The sequence below is a fragment of the Lissotriton vulgaris genome, chromosome 9, assembly GCF_964263255.1.
Source record: "Lissotriton vulgaris chromosome 9, aLisVul1.2, whole genome shotgun sequence".
Taxonomy (NCBI): domain Eukaryota; kingdom Metazoa; phylum Chordata; class Amphibia; order Caudata; family Salamandridae; genus Lissotriton; species Lissotriton vulgaris.
Genome location: NC_141697.1, coordinates 644,308,041 through 644,332,350, shown reverse-complemented (window position 1 = coordinate 644,332,350; position 24,310 = coordinate 644,308,041). Strand labels below are relative to the sequence as shown.

Sequence of the window (24,310 nt, the reverse complement as noted above, 5' to 3'; positions counted from 1 at the left end):
CCCATTGTTTCCACATATTAAAAACTGCTCTTCCATTTGCAATCTCAGCATCAGTGTAACTCCAGATTGAGATTAATGATCCCATTTAATCTGTATATAATAAATAAAATCCACAGTACGGCTAACTGCAGGTTACTAGGAGATCAGAGCTCCATGCTTAGGGAGGGGGCAGGGCGTCATGAGCACAAGGGTACCAGGACCAGGACTGGCTACAGCGCTGGTGGCACCCTGTGTGACAATGTTTGTTGGCGCCCCCCACAAACTCCCACACTGCTGCCCTTTAACAGTACCCCTCAAGTCTCCATAACCACTCTCTCTCAGATGTATTTAATAGCGCCACCTATACCAGTGTAGGGTGTCAGAGCACTTTACATCACAAACACTACAGAGAGACAATCAATCATAGGTCATGTAAATCAGTGTATAGGAAATGTTAAATATTACAGAGGGTTACAAGGTGTAGGAGTTCAGGAGTCACATCTCATCCATACTGGTAGACAGTATAGTTTGAGAGTGTTTGGTCTGGAGAAGCAGAGACTCAGAATTTAAAACAAAACCCCATGGTTGGAGGTTACATTTAATATTAAGGATTTTGTTTTACTGAAATGGACCCTTTTTGAGACATTAGAAAAATGAAAGACTGAGGAAAACATCATTAGGCTCTAATCTATACCTTGCAATTCGCTTGCAGCTCTTTGATGACAGTTATTAGCTCACTGTTCCATGTTGGGATTTTAGCATCTACACTGCTAGAAACAAAAGAATCCCTCTGCCAAAAGCACTGACCTCTTTAAACTAAATGCACTTCGTGATATGCATGGTACACATTCTTTGCAGCAGGCACATTAACCCCGTGTGCTACCATAAAATGAGTTAAAACTCCCACTAGACAAAACTCCTTCTCTCTCCAGGAAGACCATTAATCACCGAGTTATCGTGACATTTTTATTTTTGTATGAAAATTTCGGAGGCCAGCACTGCAGCAGCAGGTGCTTTTAAAACCATAAAATACTTCCAAATAGGCGCCCCCTCGAAAAGTCAGCACCCGGTGCCGTCACACCGGTCGCACCGCCCTAGAGCCGGCTCTGACCAGGACACTGATCTGTGCTGTGCCGTCTCTCACTATAAAATGTCAACTGCCTGAAAAGAGAGAAGCCAATGGAGGAAGGAAACAAGAGTGGAAACTTAGACCAATGGTAATGGTTTCCAGGGAGAAGGAAGCGTAAGCCAGCCGCTCTCAGTGGGTTCAGAAGCAGACACAAGAAACATTAGCGATGCACATAGATTAAGCTCTAATACATAAAAAATGTTTTTACAGTTCGTATCATCCAGAGAAGTTCAAAGGAATGTGCATAAACCTCCAGAGGTACCCTTTCCACATAATAATAAAAACAACCCTCATTTACCATCTCAGCATCAAAGCAAATCCTCATTAAAATGCAATTCATCACTTCGTGGATTTAAACTCCATAAAATGCATAACCGTGCTAATTGTGGGTTACCGAATCTCCATGCTCATGGTGTGGGCAGACTGTCTTCAGCAAAATGGAAGAATTGCTCTTTCCTGCACTGTCTATCAAATGCCTAATAGAAGCTTGCTCACCTATCCATAACTGGCCAATTTCAGGGCACTTTAGGTTTTGTTGCAGTAACCATAACTTCATTTTAACTTTATTTGTATTTGATATCAATATCTTATGAGCAGAAGAAACCATAGTTTACAATTAAAAGTTTTTTTTCATGGAATTTTGTTTTTCAGGATATACTTCATACCCCTTTGTTCCATCCATCGCTGCCTTTGGTCGTGCACAGCGAGGGTTGGTCGCACGACCAGGCTTTTAGCTAGGTCCTGCGACCATGCATTCAACTCACTCTGCACAAGGCTTTCCCTGTGCACATTGTGGCTTGGCTGCAGGCCTCAGCCCAACCTCTAACCCTCCATTGTACGCAACCACAGTTGTGTTGCTTAAAGAACATCCATGTATTTGGGCATTTTTAGCAGGCTCTGAATGGAGACCCCCATCCAGCCCACAGGTTATTGAACTAGCTGCGTTTGGCATTTGAAGTTCTCAGCAGCTCTGGAGACATGGACCATCCAGGGTTTATCTGGGCACTGGCGATGCCCAATGGGCACCCAGAGAGCGTTCCTCATAACATTAAAAGTCATTCACAAGATGAAACATCGTAGTAAGGAAATGCGTGGTAAAGGCTTTACGTGGTAACCACGCATGCGTAGTAAAGCATGCGTGGTTAAGTACAGCGTGGAAACGGCTTCGTTGTAGTGGCTGTTTCCCGTGTTGAAAGACGTAAGGTTGCATTTTTTTTATTCTGAAGTTTCAACAAAATGGGAAATCATGCCAGGACAAGAACATCTTACACGACTCCTACTTCACATACAGCACTGAAGGAAACATTTCAACGTGCGCGTGTTGGGTGTGATATAAGGATCCATGTAACATGTATGTTGTTTTGAGGTTCCTCTAACTGCCTTCCGGCACCGCAGCCATCAGGGCCCACCTTCGACACCTGTGCTGGGAAGGTTGGCGTCCTCGTCCTACGTCTACTGTAGCAGTGCCGCCCTGATTACTGTTACCATTTGCATCCCAAATAACATTTTGAAACCTTGCAAAGGAACCAACGCCTCTGGAAAACCTGTTACTCAAGCCACCACCTAGGAATGCGCACGGGAGCCACACCAAAGACCGTCCAAACATGGCGTTTCCGGCGTCGGCTTGCGTGCGCTTCAGACCTCGTTCTACTTCTGGAAGAGCACTGCGCGCGCCCCCGGCGCCATCAAAGGGATGAAAAAGAACACAACTGGGAACTGCTGCCGAATTAGTGTAAATGTATTGCTTGAAAAGCAAAAATAGAAGTGCAGGCATTCGAGAAGTGCCGGTACTCTCCAAATAAAAGTATTACATCTCTCGTGAGAAGTGCCGGTACTGTCCCGCTCAAAATTAAAAAAAAAAAGTGCCGGTACTCAGTACAGGTCTTTTTAAAACATCGTGTAAGATGCACCCCCATCAAGAGCCCCGAATGCACAGCATTGAGGACCCAAACAGACTGACCGCTACAGGTCTACAACAGAGCGTCGAACACCACAAATCATCTTCCTGCCATCAAATGGGAGCTGTGGTCTCTGAGGGAGGAGCAACCCCACTGTACACGATGCATAAAGCTTCTTTAAAAAGGTACTGAGGGGTTCGTGATGAGTGTCCCTGTGATTCAGATTGCTGTGATCAATTGCATAAAGTAGCCACGTTCTCCAATGCACGTCATAAAAAATAAGCCCTCTTGTCCCCTGGTTGGTTAGTAAAAAAACACACAGCCCTAATTTTGATACAATGGACCCCTGCCATCCCTTGACTCAGGTACCCCTGCACCTGAGTTATCAATTATGCCCTCACCCAGGTGTGAGCTTGGTATCTCCGAGTTCTGGGCCTAGACCCGGTGGTTTGACAGGTTTTGAGCTGTCCCAGTGGAGAACTCTCACAGGGTTTGGGTCTGGAGTGGGTGTGTGAGGGGGTCATGCCTATCGGTGCTTGCTGGTGGAGATGTCCGTGTAGGTGTGACCCAGCCCTATGGATTGGTTGTTCGGTGTGTCGTCGGCAGACTCCTGAGTGCGTGAAGGAAGCTTGCCTAGGAACTCGTAGGAGACTCTCTTATCATCAGTTCTGACAGACTGTAGGCTGGACAGCTGTTGTATGGCAGTTGGCTTGTTTAAGGACTCCAGAGGGTTGCAACTAATCCTCCTCCAACAACTGTTGCAACATATGAAATAGGTCAAGACATTTACTTAAAATATTGTTTCAATCTAAAAGCTCTGATGGTGACCCAGATTTCCATAGGTTTGCTGCACAATAGTATGAAATTGCGTTGGCCTTGCCCAGTCAGTTCATCTGCGTCACTATCAGACCATCTTGAGACTCTCCCAGTGTCTTCCCTTGTCTTGCCTGCTCAGTCTGTTTACTACCTTCACAATTTGTGCAGTTTGTGTTTCTTCAGTTGTTGTCCTAGCCTGTGTCTTCCTATGTCTTCATAGTGCCTGCCGAATAGGACACTTTACCCCGCGTGCTTTTATAACACATGCCATTATCCCATGTTTTTTACTCCGCAAAATCGTTTACTATGCAGGGCTTTGCAACGCAATCCATTACAACGCATTCCCCAATACAACACAATTTACTATTCTAATTCCACTGGGGCGTTACTTTGGGGAATGCGTTGTAATGGTTTGCGGTGTAAAGCCCTGCATTGTACAAGATCTCGCAGAGTAAAAAATACAGGGTATTGGTATGTGTTGTAACACAAGTGCATTATAGCCAATGGCACTGGTAGTATTGCAGATGGGATGTCTGTCATGTTTTGACGGAGTATCACTTCTGTCAAACTCTAAATGCGGCCCAGTGATTTTGCCCTATGCGTCCATGCTTGTGTTTGCCACTATGCATTTCCCGGGTCTGTCAATGCCTGCTTTCGTGTGTCTGCCTCAGCCTGTTGTATTTAAAAGCCTTCCCATCTTTCCGCGCCACAAAATTGTCAGAAGAAAATCGAGCTGTCATAGATAGAGGTGAAATGGTAGAACCAGGTCACATACATATTTCCCTGTGAATGATATTCGACTCGCATCAGGAGATGGGGTGCTGGAAACAGCACCACTTGGGCTCTGTCTTCAGCACTGTTTGTTTTTTATCCAGTACCGTGTGTTCCATTGATGTTATCCTCAATTCAAATCTTAATTTACATTTGACTCTTTCAAGAGTTGCAGCTGGTCGAGCATCGAGAGAATGCACCTGTGTGGAACACGCACAGTCTTTTATTCAACAGTTTGAAGAAGCTGCTTTCCTCCTTGTGACAATAATTCAGTAGTTCTCGCTAAGAAGAAACAAGATAACATTTTTGAATTAAAAGTGCCACAATTGGTTTTATGTATCTTCTAGAAAACAAATAAAATACATGGAAGCCTGCATTCCCAGAAAAAAAACGGTCTGTAACGTCCTTATCACAGTCCAGTTGCGACGCATCTAGTCGCCTGTAATAAGAAAGTAGTTGTTCAACTGTAATATTAAAGTAGAATTGTAACATCACAATGGCATAGCCAGCAACCAAGGTGAATGGCATCATTGCATCTACAGTGAAAACAATGAGTACTGGAATTTCGTTCTTATGATCTGTTTTTCTAAAATGAACAGTAATTAGTAGAAAGGAAATTTAAAGTAATGTTTATTTTCTGCACACTGCAAAGAAAGAATTTCTAAGTGTGTTATCACTTGTGAGGTACAACCCTTTTCAACCTAGTTTACCTTAGGCTGATCTTAATATATTTTTGCCACAAAGTAACAATTACTTTTTAGTGTGTTTAATTGTGCCCTACAGAATTTAATTCTATTACTAATGTCTGCCACCATAATATCTCTTTTATGTGAAGGAGCAAGAACTCAGTGATTTAGAAGGCTTGTGGAAAGAGTGATTGTGTGACCACGTATTATAAGAAAATAACATCTGCCATTCGACGAAATGATATTGCAAGCCACTTCAGAGTTCGATGACCTTTTAAAGGAATATGGTCACCGACCAGTGACGGCTCTTCTGCTAAGGTGGAGGAGCATCGCCCCACTGCTCTCCGAGCATTGAAAAAGGGGAAAAGAAATGTTAATAACATAACGTTATTATCATTTCTTTTTCCTGCTGCAGTGGCTCCTTTGTATCCTGGGGCGGGGCTGGGCCCTGTGACGCCAGAGCACTGCAGGGAGAGGAGTGGTGTCACTCCAAGTGTACATGACATTTTGACCGGTCCTCTTGGGCAGTCCAAAACAGTTATGCGCACTTGCCATGTTCTCCATCCAGGCTGCTTTACTGACTGGGTGGGGAACATGCCCCAGGCTCCCAACCTTGGTCTGAGCGCCGAATTATGGCGCTCAGACCAATCACAACGCTGCATTGCAGCATTGTGATTGGTCAGGGGAGCCTGGGTGCTTCCTTCTGCCGGACTACATGCAGGAAGAAGACAAGAAGATGAAGCGGATCGGAGGAGAGTTGGTGGCAACACCCGTCGTAGCCAGGTAAGTGTTTTTTAAAAATGTTATCTTTTTTATTTCCTCGACCTACCCCCCTCCCCGCCCACCCCGCTCTACCACCCAAGTCCGGTAGCAGCCACTACTGTCACAGACCTCCTCGGTGACTTGCAGTAGGTCGCTACAAAAATGGCTACCTGTTAATAGATTCCCAAATCCTGTATTACTCACTTCTCAATGGCTGTCTCTTACTACACAGCTCTGATAAAGGGGGCCCATTTTCTAAGCGTGCATGAGGGCCCATGGCACCCTTGCTATGTCACTGTACCATAGTTTTGCAAAGCACTATCATTTTTGGGTACAAGTGCGTGATGCTGATACTGTGTGAATATTAATATTTTTGGATATAGATATTTTGTTTGATTTGTAATTTTGCAGTTTATTATTTTCGATCATTATTGATGTAGGAAAGCTCTTCTCACATGCTACATGGGACGTTTTTCTAAATCATGAGTGCAGTGAGGACAGAGCTGACATACGTCATCACAAAGGATAAACCAGCCCTTAACTTTATTTTTAAAACAACAAACAAAAAAAAGCACAGTGGCCCAAAGTTTTTCTTAGGACCCCAACCGCTCACTCAGGAGATTGCTGGAGCTGCCAAATACAGAGGATGCCCAGTCCAGATTCCACTTCATGCCTCTTTCATCCTTCACCCTACACTTCCCGTAACTTTGACTTGTTGCTGTTCTTTTCACCTGTGCTTTCTTCCTCTGACACTGGTTTGTGTCTTACACTTCCTATTTCTTTCTCACTTTTCTGCATTTCTCACTAGAAGCGGGTGAGCCAGGAAAAGCCTGGTTCTAGATCACCTTGTGGTCCTTATGGACCGTGAAGCCCAAAATGAGCCAAGATTTTATGTGCCTTCTACTTGCCACCTACATGCCAACCTCTTGTGCCAAAAATTAAAGACAAAGTAAAGTGAAAATGAGAGAGAAAGATACACCCATCTAGTAGTTGAATTGCGCAATCTGAACTTGAAAAACTGAGATAAATTTCAGTTTCCCAGTTTGACAACATGTGCAATTCTAGGCAAATATTTTATTTTGCAGAGCCTCTTTATTAATTCATTATCACATATAGGACCACCTGCAAAAATGTGTGTTCAAGATGGGCCCTGTACCAAAAATCCCTTGGGGCCTTTTTACGAGCCCTCTGCGCTACCCGAGCCTTTCTTTTTATGAGGCTCCAGCATTGCAGCCACGCAAAGCCACTCTGTCTGAACTGGGGTGGCGGAGTCGGCTAAAGAACGGTGATGGATCAAACCCAGATCTTTTGACTGGGTGTGAGTGTTTGATTGGTTCAGATGCTCCGTCCATCCCACCCCCTTTTGTACCACTATGTGTGGCTTTGACTGGCCTCATAGAGAGGGAGTAAGGCAAGGCAGAGCAAATCGCAGCATTGCCCTACTCTGTGCTCGGGAGCCTTTCATGGGCGTTGGGATGGGTTTTCCCACACAGCACCCATGGATTTTGAAGCTGCCCCAGATACACAAGAGTATGTAAAGCTGGGGAAGTGCCAAAGGCATACGCCTCCGAGGTAAGGCGTAACGCAGAGAAATTTCTTTAATTGTCCTCGCTATTTCTTCTTTCTATGTGTGCTGCCTTTAAGATTGTTTCTGCGCAGGAAGGTACTCCTTCGTGCACAGAAACAATCTTGCTGACAACACTGGCACCCTTGCACCATAGTGCAAGGGGGCATGCGTTGGCACCAGGCTGCCAAAACAGCGCGAGAGCAGGGCGAAAGGACTGGAATGCACCGTATTGCATAAATACTGAGTATTCTTGCCCTTTGACTTTAGAATAGGGCAGCACAGAAAGATGACTTGCTGCGCTGCCCTAAGTCAAATCCCTGTAAATAAGGGCCCTTGTCTTTATTTAACCCGTTCGTTGCTGCCGTCGGCCGTTGGACGTCGCGCGAGCTACCTCCCTGGTGCTGCGCACGTCAAACGGCCGACGCGGCCGCACCCGTTTCTTCGAACGTTCAGCACTGGCGCTGAACGTTCGAAGCAGGAAACGGGTTAATAGCCTACAATGTTTCTCCAGATATAACAAGAATGTCTTTTAGTTCACTAATGACGTTGTCATCTGAATGGGGTGGAGTAGTTCAGGGTTAAAAACTAGCCCGTTTAATAAATACCTCTCAGTGCAGTGACATAATCTGATGTACTATGGTGAAGCGCTACTGTATGTGAAAGAAATACACTATTTTTAATTTTGAAGAATTTTCGACATCTTTGTACATGTTTGTTGCTTGATGTAGCTGCAAATATTTTCATGGCTTGGCTTGTGCACGGAGTGGCTCTGCTCTCCCTGTTATTCTGCTGACTCGTCTACCTCTATTTCTTACTATTGTTCTAGGGTCAAAGTCTGGTAGATTGCGAAAAATAAGCCAGGTCGCCAAAAATGAGAGTTGGTGCCAGCCATCGGCAACCACTAGAACAAATAAAACACAAGCAAGTGTTGTAAATTTTCTCTTCTCTAAGGTGTTCACACTCACAGAATCTTAAAAGTCTGGGTGGAAGGGACTTTGAAGACCAGTGCTTTGATTATTGGACCGAATACCTCCTTGCTTGTACAAAAGCAAATGGTGCACTTTTGTAATTCAGTAATTTACCATTAAGGAAGTGGCAGCTGGCTGGCCAATCTAGCATCTCCGTTTCCTTGAAAGCCATCCCAGCTTGCCGAAAACAAGGAAATGAGTTTGACGTTGCAGAGAGTGGTAAAGGGTACTAAAAAAACAAATTGCATCTATGTATAATGGGGAGTAGTACCAGCACATGCAGATTTGCAGAGGCACTTTTACAATATGCAATAACAGAGCGGGGATGCGATAAGAACGAGTCTCTTTAAGGTCCATGCATATCTTCAGGGTTTCACTGTGCATTCTGGTACTTGTAGTCTTGATTTTATAATGGGATAAACAGGTCGCCATGTCCCAGAGTACGGCTTAAATCTCATCTGGCTGAGCTTCTCACACATACATGTGGAAAATTTAAAAGCTCTTCATTATTCAGAAAGGAAAATATTTTTCTATTTTGGATTGTAGTGTGTAAGGTTGTAGTAACATTTATATAGCACTTACTAGCCCACACGAGGCGCTGAAGCATATTTTTTTTGAGAATTGGCTTTTTATGGATTTATTAGTTTGGAGTTCCAAGAGTTTGAGCCTTACCTTTCAAGGGTCAGTTGGAGTAAAGCAATTGAAACCTCCTTCTGGTACTAGGCGCTAGTAAGAGGGTTCTTTGACACATTTTACCATCAACTCCTTTTTACCATATCAAAATAACTCTCCCTTTCAAAGACCATGAACACCTAGGTAGCCTTCATTTTTAAACGAATTCTTCAGCTAGTGTTTTCTCCTTCTGAAATTTCTCTCATTTTTAAGGACCAGGACTTGTTTTTCACCATCAGACTTTCAACCACTGCAAGAACGTGAACTGCAGAAAGGGGGGAAAGAGAAGGAGAGGCAAACATTGACAAATGGAAGGGGGTGGAAAGGATCTCGTGACCTGAAAGAAGGGACAGACAGCTGAAAAAGGAACAACCCGTCTTCTCAGGGTGCCTGCTACCTGAAAGAATTATACATGTATGCAGTTGGTTGATCGGCAAGTGCACACACTGCTTGTGAGCCACTATGGGCTTTAATTGATAGAATAATTTGTAGTTTCATGGTGGCAAAAAAAATATTCTTTCTGAGAGATACTGTCAAGGATGTTACCAGTTCTGAAATGGCTACTTGTAACAGCAAGCTGAAATAAAGAAAACATGTTTGCACTGTGTAAAGCCCGATTGTATATTACTAAAAATATAACAGTTGAAAGCACAGCAAGCACTTAAAGCGCTGAATCTTTTTTCACATTATGTGGTAGCCTATCTTATACTGTGTGCAGCCTCTTATACAGGAATGTACTTTTTTTAAACTGTAGAAGCCTCCCTCATACAGTGTTTCATATATTTTAAACTAATGACTAACATATTTGTAGTGCTTTCAATACTAGGCTCGGTGCTCGTGGCTCTACAAATACGCATGGCACTAGTCCCCACTGCACCAACCAGGATTCAAATCAGTGAAACTCCATTGACAATCACAGGCACCTGAAGCGATTGCATTGATCAACTTGAGTTTTTTTTTTACCAGATCAGTGCATTTCCAACAGATAGGTTTAACCTGCATTTATTTTTCATTTAAAATTGTGTCAATTAAGTTAAATATGCAGTCGTCTGTATTAATGTTTCGGGATCATTTTGTTCTTTTTAGCTATGTCTCCGGCCTTGCTTTCAAATTCACTGTACTCAATATCAGAGTTCCCCCTCATATGTCTTTTTTTTAATTCTGTAATTTTTTATTGTAGAAAAATATATATGTACATGGAGCATAGAATATACAATACCCTTCAGCTGCTGCTTTAGGGGCGCCTGGAGGTCAGTTCTATGGTTAACTGACATCATTGGAGAGCAGCATTCTTCTCACAAAGCTCTGGTGAGCAAGAAACAACCCTGGTGTACCTGTTACTGGCACGTTTGCTCAGCAGTAAGAGGTTGGAAAGCAGGGACTTTACCATATGTTTGTTCTGGGCCCTGACCACACCTGCTGTGATATCAACAAAACACACAGCACGCCCTCGCCGCAATCGCAGATGTTGCCTCACTGGTGGCGGCTCCGGCCTATACCGGCCGGCAGTCAAGCATACATGCCAAGATTTTAGGGTGAAGTGGGAGATTTAAAAAAACATAACCAGAAGGACGTATGCTGCTGCAAGACCAGATATCAGAAATGCAAACATACACTTTTTTCCACACCTGTCAGAAGCAGGGAGAAAGCGCTATGGCAGGCAGAGAGGGCGCGACAAACATGTCATGCGCTGGCCTGTGGGAGCAGGCTACTGGCAGAGCATACTCCGAGTCACTCAAGACCAGTCCCTGTTGGCAGGAGCCCGCTGAGGAAACGGGTTTATGCATGCAAGGTGCAGGAGGTGGGAGACTGGCCTTGAAATCCGTAGTCTCCGGCCTGAATCGAGAGGGTTGGCATGTCTGGTCGAGACATTTCTAGGAACCATGAAAAACTTGCCCCTACTGATGGTGAAGCACGCGTGCGCATCAGGCGGCACTATTCAAAGGGTTGGAAATGCAGAAGAAACACATTTACTGTCATCACCCAGGAACTACCACATGCCTCCTGTTATCAACCTGAATATAATGTATTTATTTATGTTGTTTCTATGACAATTCCCTCCACTTGTAGCAGGTGATGGGTAGAGTTGATCTGTCATTAGGATGACCATATGTCTCCTTGCTACTAGAATACAACCTTTCAGTTCCGGGTTGGATTTAACATATCAGTGTATTCTGGGAGCTGTAGTGATGGTTCATTTAATTGGGCCAATTGGAACAGCACAACTGATAACAATGAAATGTAAAAGTAGAGTCCAGGAATGTAAAAGTGGCGCTTTGGAGGCTTGAATACATCTGGTCACCCTTTATGAGATGTTCTGGTAAAAAGGGGAGTTTGAACTCTGTGGGAGTTGAAAGGTAGCAAAGTGAGATGCTCAGAATGTTGAATTAGATATTGCAGCACCTTCTTGTCAGAATCCAAAAAGATATTCTTTAATTTGGAGAAAACTTTCGTTTATTTGTCTTGAAACACCTCCTCCAGGGAACTCTCCCTCGGGCATTATAAGTAGAGGTGTTGCGCAGGTGGCACATGCTTCGCCCAGATTCTGTTTACCTTCGAACTTTTTCAAGGCGTATTGAAACAAGAAGTGTGTTAACGACACAGTACCATGACACTTACTATCTGTTTGAGGTTCAACATTTTGTTCTAGAGGATTTTGAGAGAATTGTCTTTGTTTCATAATTGCCCAAAATCAGAATACTTTATAGCCACACCTGGGTACGAAGGTCAGTCCAAGTAGAGGGAAAACGCCTCCCACAAGGAGTTTGTGATTGCCAACAACACTTTACCGGTTCCAGGCTACTTGCCAATCACTGACCCCGAGGAAACTTATCAGGGTCAGGTAGATCTTAAAGGAAACGCGACTTTAAGGTAGTAGATTGGCCGCAAGCAGTTTTGGCTTAAAGCACTGTAAGCTATTTCAAGGATTGCTGGTGTGGGTGGTGTCTATGAGGGAGGTTTAAGGGTGGTTGGTGGTTAGCCGTTATATTGTATTAATCATAGAAGAAGGACTTGAGTCTGAAAGGAGTGCCATTCCCAGGGTTTACTTTAGTTAGTGTGGAGCTGTCACATTGAATCAGACTTCCCCACCCACATTAACTCATTGCCTGTCATGCTCGCACCATTGCATCAAATAAAGCTTTGGATAGTAAAGCATTGATTAATTGAGCGTCAAAGAAAATCGTGCAAATGCCAGGTATGGGGTAGAGTGACAGGTTGGATGGTATGTCTCTAATGAAGGGAGCATAGCTAACAAGTGCTCCCTGCTCACAAGTAACACTTTTAGCCAGTTGTTGCCTTTTATCCAAAGTTTCTTTGCATGCTGTGATTATTAATCCCATAATTCTAATGGTTGAAAGAAAACTACAAGTCCCAGCATGCAAAGATTTGTTGGCTAGAAAGCCAGGACTGGCCGAAAATGTCACACATCGTGATATGGGTCCACTTGGCATCTATGTGTTTATGTAACAAGAAACTTGCTGTAGAAAATGAGCTTTGTGGTCAATAGAAGAACAGAAAAGGAGGGTTTTGAGTCTTCTCGTGCCAGATACACAGAGCAAGTAAGCCGCCTTTGTTGAGATTGGACTCATTCCCTGTATTGGATGTCTATCCAGATCCCAGGCACAGGCAGGAACTTCTTCAGTGAGGACTACGGCGCTCTCAGGTTTTCCAAACCATGCGTGAGTATCTCGTTGAGGCCACGTTTTTTCCCTTTGCATTCTGAGATTTGTAGTCCTGATTTTATAATGGTATAAATCTAGTGCTTTAAATAGGCCAGTACTCACTGGTACGAGTATCTGCACTTCTGGATTTTTTGCGCTTGAGTACCAGAACTTCTCCTTTACTAAAGAGAGTAAGGGTACTCGTGGGGCACCAAGGCAAGCTTAGTGGAGTGGATATATACATTAGCGTAGTTGCTGCTGCTCGCTAGCTGACAACGAATTAGTGTGTCCGTTTTTGTGCTGCATTCTGACAATCGAGTGACAATCTACGTTGTCCGGTGCTGTTGCTAACTAATTCAGCAGTGGCTTATTGAATTTACAATCAAAAAATGGGGGGAGGTAGAGGTTAAGGTTAGGTTCACCCTCCTTACTGAATACAGTTCCACAACATCCGGAATATCGGAATAAGAAACCTAACCATAGGAGGAGCAGGGATTCCACTTAACGTGTGTGAAAAATCATCTTTCCAGGTAGACAAATTATTTTCTAGAGTCCCCTCGCCCACCAGGGTTGCCCCTAGGTGGAATGCTTCATCATTGGGGTCCTCTCAATCCGCTGCGGATTGAGGCGTGCTGTGACTTGCAAAACTACGTAGGATCACTTAGTTTTGAAAATATGTGTGGTGCAGTAATGCGGAGTGACAAAACAATGGGTTAAAAATACCTAACTAGTGAGCTAATATTGTATTCCTGCTCCTAGTCGGTATGTTTAAATCAGGGGTTAATACTAGGGAAAGACCTAACTGTAATGCGTATAGTGTCTGGAAATTGGGTTTTTCACACATGTTAAGTGGAATCCTGTTCCTCCTATGCTTATTGAATGTATTCAGAGCTGCCAGGAGTTTGGAATGGGCCTGTGTCACATGATGATTAATGGCGCTGGGTCCAATAAGACCCTGTGGAGTCGATACCATGTAGTGGTGTGACAGGGCCTGCTGACTGCCACATCTTGTGACGCGTATACATTGTAAATGAAGACTACACGACGGTGTACCAGAGTAAGCCAACGCTTGATTCGAGTCAGGAGGATTGCTTGTATGTCACTGTGTGTGTCCAGTTTTTATGTTTAACAGATGAGGCTTTTTGTTAAATAGACTGCTAACATGCTGTTTAATTTTAAAGAGCCCATATTATTTGCTATTGTACATAATGGAAAATATTAAATGTTTTGATTCTTAATAAATGTGTACCCCTAACCACGCCCCTAAAGACAGCTGTAACCCCAACCTAGCCCCACCCCCCCAAACCCACCCATAGTCTGCGACTAAATTTGGAGTGTATCTGCACTTATTTTTTCCATTCAAAGCACTGTATAAACCGGACTACAAAACCTAGAATGCAAAGCAAGAACCTTGACTGGGGTGAGCTGCTCATATATGAACCTCACAAACATGAGACCTCCGCGAGTTTTGCTGTTTTGGTTTGTCTCCAGAGACAGAAACATTACTAAGGTTATCAGATGACTCCATACATGCAGGGGCCCCATATTCCAGTTTTGAGCTTCCCTTTTCAAATCACTGCATTCCAGTGAGTTAGTCCTACTCAGGGCTTTAAGTGGGATGAAAAAAACTGGGAGGGCGTGAGTCTCCCAAAGGGGCGTGGTCAATGTAAATAAGGGCGTGGCTTAAAAGCACATAAGCTAAAAATCTGTGCTAAGCATAGTGTGCCGCCTGACTAGTATGTTGCTGTTTCTGTCATTGCATCCAGATATGGTACAAGTAACATCATACCTTACAAGTCAGGATTATTGGCTTTGTCAATTGTTTTTGATTGCATAAGATAAATAACTCTTGCTCTTCCCATTATAAAATGGTATCAAAAAACTGTAACAGAAAACAAGCGGAACAGTTGACATAGGATATTTACTATACATATCCACTTTGGGAGCACTGGTGCTGTTTTAAGAACATTTCTAGACAATTATATTGCTCATCAAGTAAGCGGTAACATGTGAGGTATATCTCATATTACTTCTTCGTTCAGTCCACGATTAAGGTGTCACACAAAACTCACTGCAGACGGGTTTAGTTGACGTGAGCCTAGACTAGAAAGCGCAGAAAGCACTAGGAGGTCATTAGAGAAAAGCCTAAACTTGGAAAACTTCGGGTGTCATTGACAAACTTAATAACCTTAAATTGTCTTTGGAAGTCATGAGTTACACCTTGTAATCCTTCAAACTGTGTAACAATTAATCTAGTTTACAAAGCTGAAACCAATGTAACTATTGACGCCCTGTGCAGTTCTACCAGTGCAGAGCGTTTAAGTTCTACAGCTCTATTCGCATTCATCAGTAGCTCGACCAGGCTGGTTGTTTGCTTTGCATTCTGGGACTTGTAGTTCAGATATTATAACGGGTTTACCAGAGCTACTAGTCCTACAAGGCAAAGAAAATACAACTGGGCTCACTCGTGAGCCTCGGACTCTTACGGGCGCTACCAGCGTCAACCGGTCAAAAAATGCTCGCTGTAGGAAAATGTGCACTGCTGCGGTTTAGAGGGCCAACGTCCCACCAGTAAATCCCACAGAAACTGTTCCACTGGCTGGAGTGTTCCTCCAGGCCCACCTGTGTGAGAACGGACCCACATCTCTGCCCTCCCCTTCCCCAAACCCAATTATCTGAGCCTCCTCCAGTTACACCAAGCGCCGGAGATTACTCGAACTTCTCATCCAGAACAAAGGCGGAAGCGCCAAAGCTAACGGGCGAGGCCAGTCAAACACCGCCTGCCTGTGCGAGTTACTGGCATTGTAACCCCCTCCGCCTCCCCCGGGCATGTTCAATCACCGGATAACGCAGCTCTCAACCCAAATGGCACTTTTGTTAGTTTAGGGGGCACATCGCCCCCCCCCCCCCCCCCCCCGATTACCTGATGAAGTAGGGTGACCAACCGTCCGTAAATTTCACGGACAGTCCGTAATTTCGGCCGTCTGTCCGTTGTCCGTGAAGGAATCTTTAACGGACGCCATTTGTCCGTCATTTTAACAGGGCACCGATTGCTCAACCCTAAAGCCGGCACAGTTTGCACCCACATCCCTTCTTCACTCCAATGCTGCACCAAAGCTCCTCAGATGCCCTGCAGCATTGGAGAGGCACAGCGGGAGACACCCCTCACACCTCCAGCCCTTGATGAGCTGTTAAGAGGTGCTTCGAAGGTGACTGAGAGGGAGGGGGCTGCAGCTTCAGGAGCAGTGACATCTATTCACATGCAAACAGCCCTGAATGTGTCATGTCTCTGCTATTTAGAGGGGGGCTCACACATTCCATTTCTACCCAGGGCCCCAAACATCCAGACCCGGCCAGATTACACCCCTGAATACACAGAGGCAGCACGTGGTTCTCTTTACAGAGCGTAATTTCTGTCTCTAAAATGTAAGCAAACCTCGGTTCTTCAAACATGCAGTTTATAATGTAAGAAAATAAAGAAATGGCACATTCGCACCCACACTGATTAAAAAAGTATGGAGGACAATCAGTTAAATCAGTTCTCTTAGAGTAACTCCTGTAAGTACTGTCCATCACAGTGGGGGGTGGCATTTTGGACAGAGAGCCTGTCTTCTCGTTGTCTTGTGCAGGAGAGGAGCCCAAGATGATACTAGAATACTGCATACCCACCCCTGTGTTCCCTCTCCTGTGATGGCTCCTGCCCTCCCCTCAGTGATGGCACCTGTGGCCCCATGTGGTGGCTCCAGTCCACCCCACGCCTGGGATGGCTCCTGTACCCCCATGTTGTGGCTCCAGTCCACCCACACCTGTGGAGGCTCTTGTCCCCCCTGTGGTGGATTCTTTCTCCTCCCTGGGTGGCTTCTGTCCCAGTCCTGGAACAGCCCCTGCAGCGAGGGTGAAGTTCTTGATGGGCCTCTTCTCAAAAGGGCTCAGCTCAAAATTAATATGGAAAGGTCGGCGAGTGAGTAAGTGAAGGGATGGGTGAATGGCTGGATGAATTAGTGAAAGGGTGAATGGATGAATGAAAGATTGAATAAATGGCTAATGAGAGAGGATGGATGGATTGATGAGTGAGGGGAAGGATTTGAGAAAAAATGTAAATAGCTGGATGTATGGGTGGAAGGGTAGCTGGATGATGGATGAGGGGAAAGATGGATGAGGAGAAGGATGGATGGATGGATGAGGGGAAGGATGGATGGATGGATGGTTGAGGGGAAAGATGGATGAGGGGAAAGATGGATGAGGAGAAGGATGGATGGATGGATGAGGAGAAGGATGGATGGATGGATGAGGAGAAGGATGGAGGGGATGGATGGATGGATGGATGGAGGGGAAGGATGGATGGATGAGGGGAAGGATGGATGGAGTGGATGGATGGAAGGGAAGGATGGATGGATCAGGAGATGGATGGATGGATGAGGGGAAGGATAAATGGATGGGATGGATGGATGGGTGAGGGGAAGGATGGATGATGGATGAAAGGAAGGATGGATGAGGGGAAGGATGGATGGATGGATGAGGGGAAGGATGGATGGATGAGGGGAAGGATGGATGGATGAGGGGATGGATGGATGAGGGGAAGGATGGATGGGTGAGGGGATGGATGGATGGATGAGGGGATGGGTGAGGGGATGGATGGATGGATGGATGAGGGGATGGATGGATGGATGGATGAGGGGATGGATGAGGGGATGGATGAGGGGATGGATGGATGGATGGATGGATGGATGGATGGGTGATGAGGGGAAGGATGGATGATGAGGGGAAGGATGGATGGGTGATGAGGGGATGGATGGATGGATGGATGGATGATGAGGGGATGGATGAAAGGATGGATGATGAGGGGAAGGGTGGATGGATGGATGATGAGGGGAAGGGTGGATGGATGGATGATGAGGGGGTGCGTGAAAGGATGGATGGATGGATGATTAGGGAATGGATGGATGATGAGGGAATGGATGGATGATGAGGGGGTGGGTAAAAGGAAGGATGGATGATGAGGGGAAGGATGGATGGATGATGAGGGGAAGGATGGATGGATGATGAGTGGGTGGGTAGAAGGATGGATGGATGGATGGATGATGAGGGAAAAGGATGGATGATGAGGGGAAAGGATGGATGGATGATGAGGGGAAGGATGGATGATGACGGGAAGGATGGATGATGAGGGGAAGGACGGATGGATGGATGGATGGATGGATGATGGGTGGGTGAAAGGATGGATGGATGAAGAGTCGGTGGGTGAAAGGATGGATGGATGATGAGTGGGTGGGTGAAAAGATGGATGGATGATCAGTGGGTGGGTGAAAGGATGGATGGATGGATGAGTGGGTGGGTGAAAGGATGGATGGATGAGTGGGTGGATAGTGGGTGGGTGAAAGGATGGATCAGTGGTTTGGATGGTGGATGGGTGAAAGGATGGATGAGTGGGTGGGTGGATGGTTGGGTGGATGATGGGTGGGTAGGTGGATGAGTGAAATGATGGATGATTGATAAGTGCAAGGGTGAATGAATGGACGTATGAGTGAAAGGGTGGATGTAAGGATGGATGAGTGAGTGAAAGGGAGGGTAGATGGGCAAAAGGATGAATAGATGTGTGAAGGAGTGAAATGATAGATGGATGAGTGATAGGATCAATGGATGGATTCATGAGTGGATGAGTAGATGGATGGATGGGTGGGTGGATGGATGGATGGAAGGAAGGATGGCTAAGTGAAAGGGTCGATGGAGAGAGAAAGGGAGGATGGATGGATGACTAAAATGGTGGATGGGTGGAAGGATTAGGAAGTGAAAGGATGGCTGGATTGGTGAAAGGGTAAATGGCTGAATGGATAAGTGAATGGATGGATGGGATAAAGAGTGGATGGATAAGTGTACAGATGGATAGGGTGAAATGGTGGATGGATGGATGGATGGATGGATGAATGGATAATGGAGATGAGTGAAAGGATGGATGAGGGGATGGATGAAGGGATGGATGAGTGAAATGATAGATGGAAGGATACATGATGGATAGGTTTGCAAACGGTTGAATATGTTTGGAAATGGCTGGGCTTACTTATATACTATTGCGCGACCTCTGATGTGTCTGTAAAACGTACCTATTGTCCTGAAGTTTTGTCCTGAATTTTGACCTCCTGTCCTGAATTTGTGTCCTGAATTTTGACCCTTTGTCCTGAATTTTTACACTCACCGTCCTGAATTTGCACCAATGCCAGTTGGTCACCCTATGATGAAGTCCCCTTCTGCTCCTGCAAACGGGACACTTTCATTCAAAGGGTTTATTTAGCAAAGCAGCCCTCTGCCACATTCGACTAATTCTTTTCCAAAGACACTTCCAGAATTAATGCATCCCTTTTCCTGCCACTCAAGGAAGTTCTTAAAATGTTGTAAATATGTAATCTGTGCCTGTACGTTCAGAGTCCTAGTGAGCCTTTTGACTTTTGTGTAAGTGCCATCTACGGTTTTATTTTACTTTGTCTTCTTCCATGTATTTTGTAACTTGTAAGTATGTACATTTCCTCATGTAACGGTCTTGGTTTTAATGTAAAGCGCTCCGACACCTTTGGGTAAAGTCTGCGCTATATAAAACTGCATTAAATAAAAATAAATGCTTGCTGCGTTGAGAGGTGTGTGTAAACCTGAGTAGAAGGGCTTAATGCCATTGTAGCAAGGGGAGAGGATGTGGCCTTGAGGCTAGAGCTGCGGCAGTTCATGCGAATGATTGCTGGGGTGAGTAGGTCGTGTAGAGGACGATTGATTGTAATTAACCCTTTTCAGAAGTAATGTGGAATAAAGGGCCCCTTGGAGTGTCCCTTCAGCCTGATTTCTCTAAAATTGACTATTATGTCCTATTTCCTGGTTAGCAGCACCTACAAGTAGTTTAACTGCAGAGCTGCACTTTACCCTTTTCCAAAATGTAATAAATACAGGTCATTCTAGGCAGTACTTGAAACAGTAAAAAAAGAAATGTAGGTACTCTATACCAGAGTACCAGCTTGTTTCTGAGAAGTGCCGGTACTCTCCAATTAAAAGTATTGCGTTTCTCTTGAGAAGTGCTGGTACTCTCCCTCTCAAAATAAAAAAGTGCTGGTACTCCGTACCGGACTGTACCAGCCCATTTAAGGCACTGCTTCTAGGGAACAGTTTCCAGTTCCTTATTGCAAAGACTGTCCAAAGTAGGCCTTCAGGGTCGGACTGGGACAGAAAGCAGGCCCAGACACCAAAATGAAAGTGTTCCTGATTAGCTAATCACATAGATAATAAATTAAAAGTGCCCCCCATGAACTTGTAAATAAGCAGGGGCGTAGCTTGGTCAGTAAGACTGAGGGGGTGTGAGTTTTTGATTTTTTGACAATCAGGCTGGGATATCAAATGAATTATCATGTGAAAAGCAGCGTCTGAGGAGGGCTTAAGGGCCAATGGAAAGGAGTGTGAATTTTGAAAGGTAATTAAAATACCCAGTTTTAAGACATTCAAAACAGATGAGTCTATGTGTGTTTGTGTCTGAGTGAGTATTTAAAAATCTCATGTGTAATCCGGCAGACACCTTACCATACTCAACTGAAAGCTCCTGTACCAAAATATTTACTAAATAATACATTTATGGGGGGGGGGGGGGCGTTGTAACACTGCAAACACCCAGTGCTTAATTTGAGCCAGTGGTTTCTGGTGCTCTGCACTTGCACTTAATAGTCAACACCAGCGCTTGTGACAGTCTGCCACAAGGTGAATCTGTCAGGCAAATTTAGAGATGACCACAACAACAGTTAATTGTTAATTCAATATACATTAAAAATGACTATTACCTGCCGCCCAAGTCATTTTTATAGCTTCGGGCGCTTGGAATAGTCCGATTTGTCACACTTGTAGGAGAGTGAAGGTTAGTAGTTGTGTTGTTGCTATCATTGGCAGCATAGCAGGGACAATGTGTGGTGCAAGCTGCAGTGGCCTCCTGACGACAGCCCTGACACCTTTTTTTGTGCAAATTAATTACCCCCCCCCCCCCCCCCCCTGAAAGTACGCTTCTGGCACTGTGTGCGGTAATATTAGAGAAATCAGTAAAAATCAGCCCACTAGACCATGAAACAGGTCCACAAGCAGCCCAAAACACAGCCCACACACTGACCTGTCAGATCAGCCCTTCTAGGACTGCCAGACAGTCCTATAGGCCAGCCGATGCTTTCACTGAGGTTTGTTAGCTCAACTGAGCCATCCTTGAAAGCACAGTATGCCCTTCATCTACCCTTCTCAGCAACCCAAACCCATGGGTCAAGAGCCATTACCAAAGCCCAGGAAGTGAACCTTCCAAAGGGAGGGGTTTGTGCCATGTGAATGGCCAGCTCATTGGTGTGCACAGCATGGCTCTCATTTTGTCTTACAATGTAGTCCGTCCTCGCTTTTTAGCTCCAGTCAGTTTTCTTGGTGTAACTCTGAGCTTTCACTTCTCCATGAGAAACGAAACCATACCTGCCAGTTTGCAAAATTATTAAAAGAATTTGTCGCCAGATCTATTTTTAGGTCTTCCGCACAGAGAGCTTTGAAGGTGTGTAGGCAGACCTTTCTTCCCATACACACCATAAACAGAGTGGAGTGTGGACCAGCCCCATGCTCATAACCGGATGGCTCTCTTGCCCATCTCAGTTGTCTGCTCCTGATTCGATGGCTTTCTTCGTTATTCTTGTGTTTACCTCGCTCAGGGGCGTTTAGGTCTTGCCGTGTTCTGATGGATGAGTTGTGTTCTTCCACTGAAAACCGGAGGAGCCTCTTCTTTAATTTTGTTTTAAGTACTCAACACTCAATGGAAGTGCATGTTATTCATTGTTTTCTCCTCCTACCCTGCGCTCTGCATGCTCTCATATCAACACCCCCCCCCCCCCGTTTGAATTATTTTATTTCTGTATGTTGTTTTTTTTTCAGCTGGCAGGCACGCAATAAAGTGCCAAGTGCTGCAGGACTGCTTGCGTCCCTTTTTTCCGCTTTGCTAACATTCTTTCACTTGTTTAACATTTTAATTTGCCATCCTAGCCTGGCCTTCCGCCATTTTGGATTGGCAAGTTTAAATTAGCCTCTATGCTTCATGACTCATGCCCACTCAAGCCTCAGGAGGCACGCTTGCCATAAAGCACGCATGAACTCCCTAGCCATCTTGGAATAGGTTTTCTTTTTTTAATGTATTTATTTATTTATTTATTTATTTATTTTATTTCAAGTGAATTTTATTGAGAAAGAGTTTTATATACAAGGTACAGTATACAGGTCAGTATAGGTCGCCCTTTAACAGAAACCCCATTTCAAGTTTGCCGGCCCCTGCGTGCTTCTGTCGTTGGCAAAAAAAAAAACACCTGCAAAGGCTTGGCCCGTTAAAGCTGAGAAAAAAGGCTTGCACTGTTTTTAAAAAAAAAAAAAAAAACATCAATAGGGATGTCATGCGCTCTTACTGTTAGGACCGTTTTGATTCCAAACGCACGGCCTGTCAGTCGCTCAGAGCAGACTCCTGGACATTTCTGCAACAGGAATATTGAAACTGCAGAGCAACTTTTGTGACATTGCACAAAGCCATAGGATGTCAGCGCCGGCTGTTTTAAGTCCTGATTACTAGTGGGCCGAGAAGGGCTGCTTTATTTGCCAGGTGTGAGAAAGGCCTCCCTAGTCCCATTATTAACTTTCAAGTGGAAAGCGGGGAATTAACCCCATCAGTAATCAGGGACTGATAGGGCAGACAATGCTTTTCCGACACATTTCTGAGAGAGCAAATAAGCCTATGTTTAAAGTGCTCTTTTGGAGTTAAACGTTTCGCAGCAGGCCTACATTTAGCGCCAGGATGCTCAGTGCTCCTCTATCTGAACCAAATCAGTGCCTGTTGCAGGGCACCCTCCTCGCGCAGTGACACCTGTCAGCTGTTATAAAATGGCGGGACCTGCTTATGCCAGGACGCGTACATGAGACAAAGACGGGTTGCGGAATGACCTGCACACGTTGACGCAAACACTCGGGAACGTCTTACCCTTCACTCCTGTGTATGCTGTGCCCAACGCAGAGTCCCTCCTCCCGACCCCGCACACCCCTCCTCCCCCAAAACCGAGCAGCCTCAGAGGAAATCCGTTACTTCCATCACTTACGACACCAAATCCCAACCGATCAGGGCATCCTGCAGCAGGCCCAGGTACAGTTAGGTGTCTGAGTGGGTTGCGTGCCTGCTGCACACATCAGTGTGAGGCATACAGGTTGGCGCCATAAAAGAGCAGTAATGGCCTAGGGCCATTAAACGGGTATCATCTGAGGGCTGCAGGGTCTGTAAGAAAGGTTAGGTTTCATTTGCCTTTAAAACACCCTACAAGCGTTTCCTGATTACCGTACGTCCCCACACCCGCAAGCCTTTCTTCAACAGCCTGTATCTGTATCTCTGCGATCAGCCCTATAGGAATAGTGGCTGGAGCGTGAATGTCGGACCCTCTACCCCCCAAGGGCATCCCCATCCACAGAGCCCAGAGAGCTGAAGCCCCGTTACTCCCCTAGGAAAGAAGTGACTGGCAGTGCAGCAGGTGCAGTGACACCGCGGCCCTGGGTGTGAGGGTGCCAGACCACCCTTCGCCCGAGCCCTATCTCCCAACAGTAAGACCCAGGCAACAAACATGTGTCCAGCCGGCGGAGCCCGGGCTCACCTGGAATGTAGACCTCGCCCCGCTCCTCGTCCGGCAGCTCGCTCCACTTCCTCCTGCTGTTGGACGCCGAGGACTTCTTGATCAGGAAGGCCCGCGGCATGTTTCTTGGGGTGCCGGGCAGTGTGCGGGCTTCTACTGGGGGTGTCGCGCCCCTCGATCTAGTGCCTCGCCGCGGTGTGTGCCTTCCCTGCGGGTGCCCGGCCTCTCTCTCTCTCGGGGTGCTCAGCCGCCTGCTCCGGGGTAGGTAAGTCTCTGCAGAGGTTCCCACAGGAGGGAGGCGTTGGGTGGCAGGCTCCCGCCCCTTTCGAAGGTGCACCGGGCTGGTCCAGGCAGCGCTCTCTCCTTTTGTGAGACTTTTTACACGGTCTCCATCTCGCTTCTTTTCTCTTCTGTGAGGGGCTTGGTTTCCAACTCCTGGAACTTTAGGTTTTTCTTCACCTTTTGTTTTCTCTTCGATCGCTCCGCTTTTTGCCTCTCCCACCTTTGTATTTTCACTCTCTGTTCTTTATTCTTGTTTTTCTTTCGACCGCTAAGCGTCTTCTATTTTACTTCTAACTTCTTTTTATATTCTCCTTTCACTTCTTTTAATGTCTCCTCTTGTTTTCCGTTCGATTTCGCATTTTTTTCTTTCACGTTCTTATCTTTTTTTCTTACCCCGATTTATATATAATTCTGTTTACTGTTCGCTTCCCTTGCTTGGGTTCACGGTTTGCAGCATCCTGTTATTTCTCGCGGC

General features: G+C 45.4%; 1 protein-coding gene across 1 annotated transcript in view; it reads right to left on the bottom strand.

Moving 5' to 3' along the window:
* OVOL1 (ovo like transcriptional repressor 1) overlaps window positions 1-24,073 on the bottom strand; it is a 62,299-nt gene extending 38,226 nt beyond the window's left edge. Inside the window, exon 1 of the mRNA XM_086938324.1 lies at window positions 23,575-24,073. Within this exon, the coding sequence (XP_086794450.1) occupies window positions 23,575-23,674 (100 nt within the window). The 5' untranslated portion in view covers window positions 23,675-24,073. The remainder of the gene's footprint in view (window positions 1-23,574) is intronic.
* Between the last annotated feature and the right edge of the window lie 237 nt (window positions 24,074-24,310).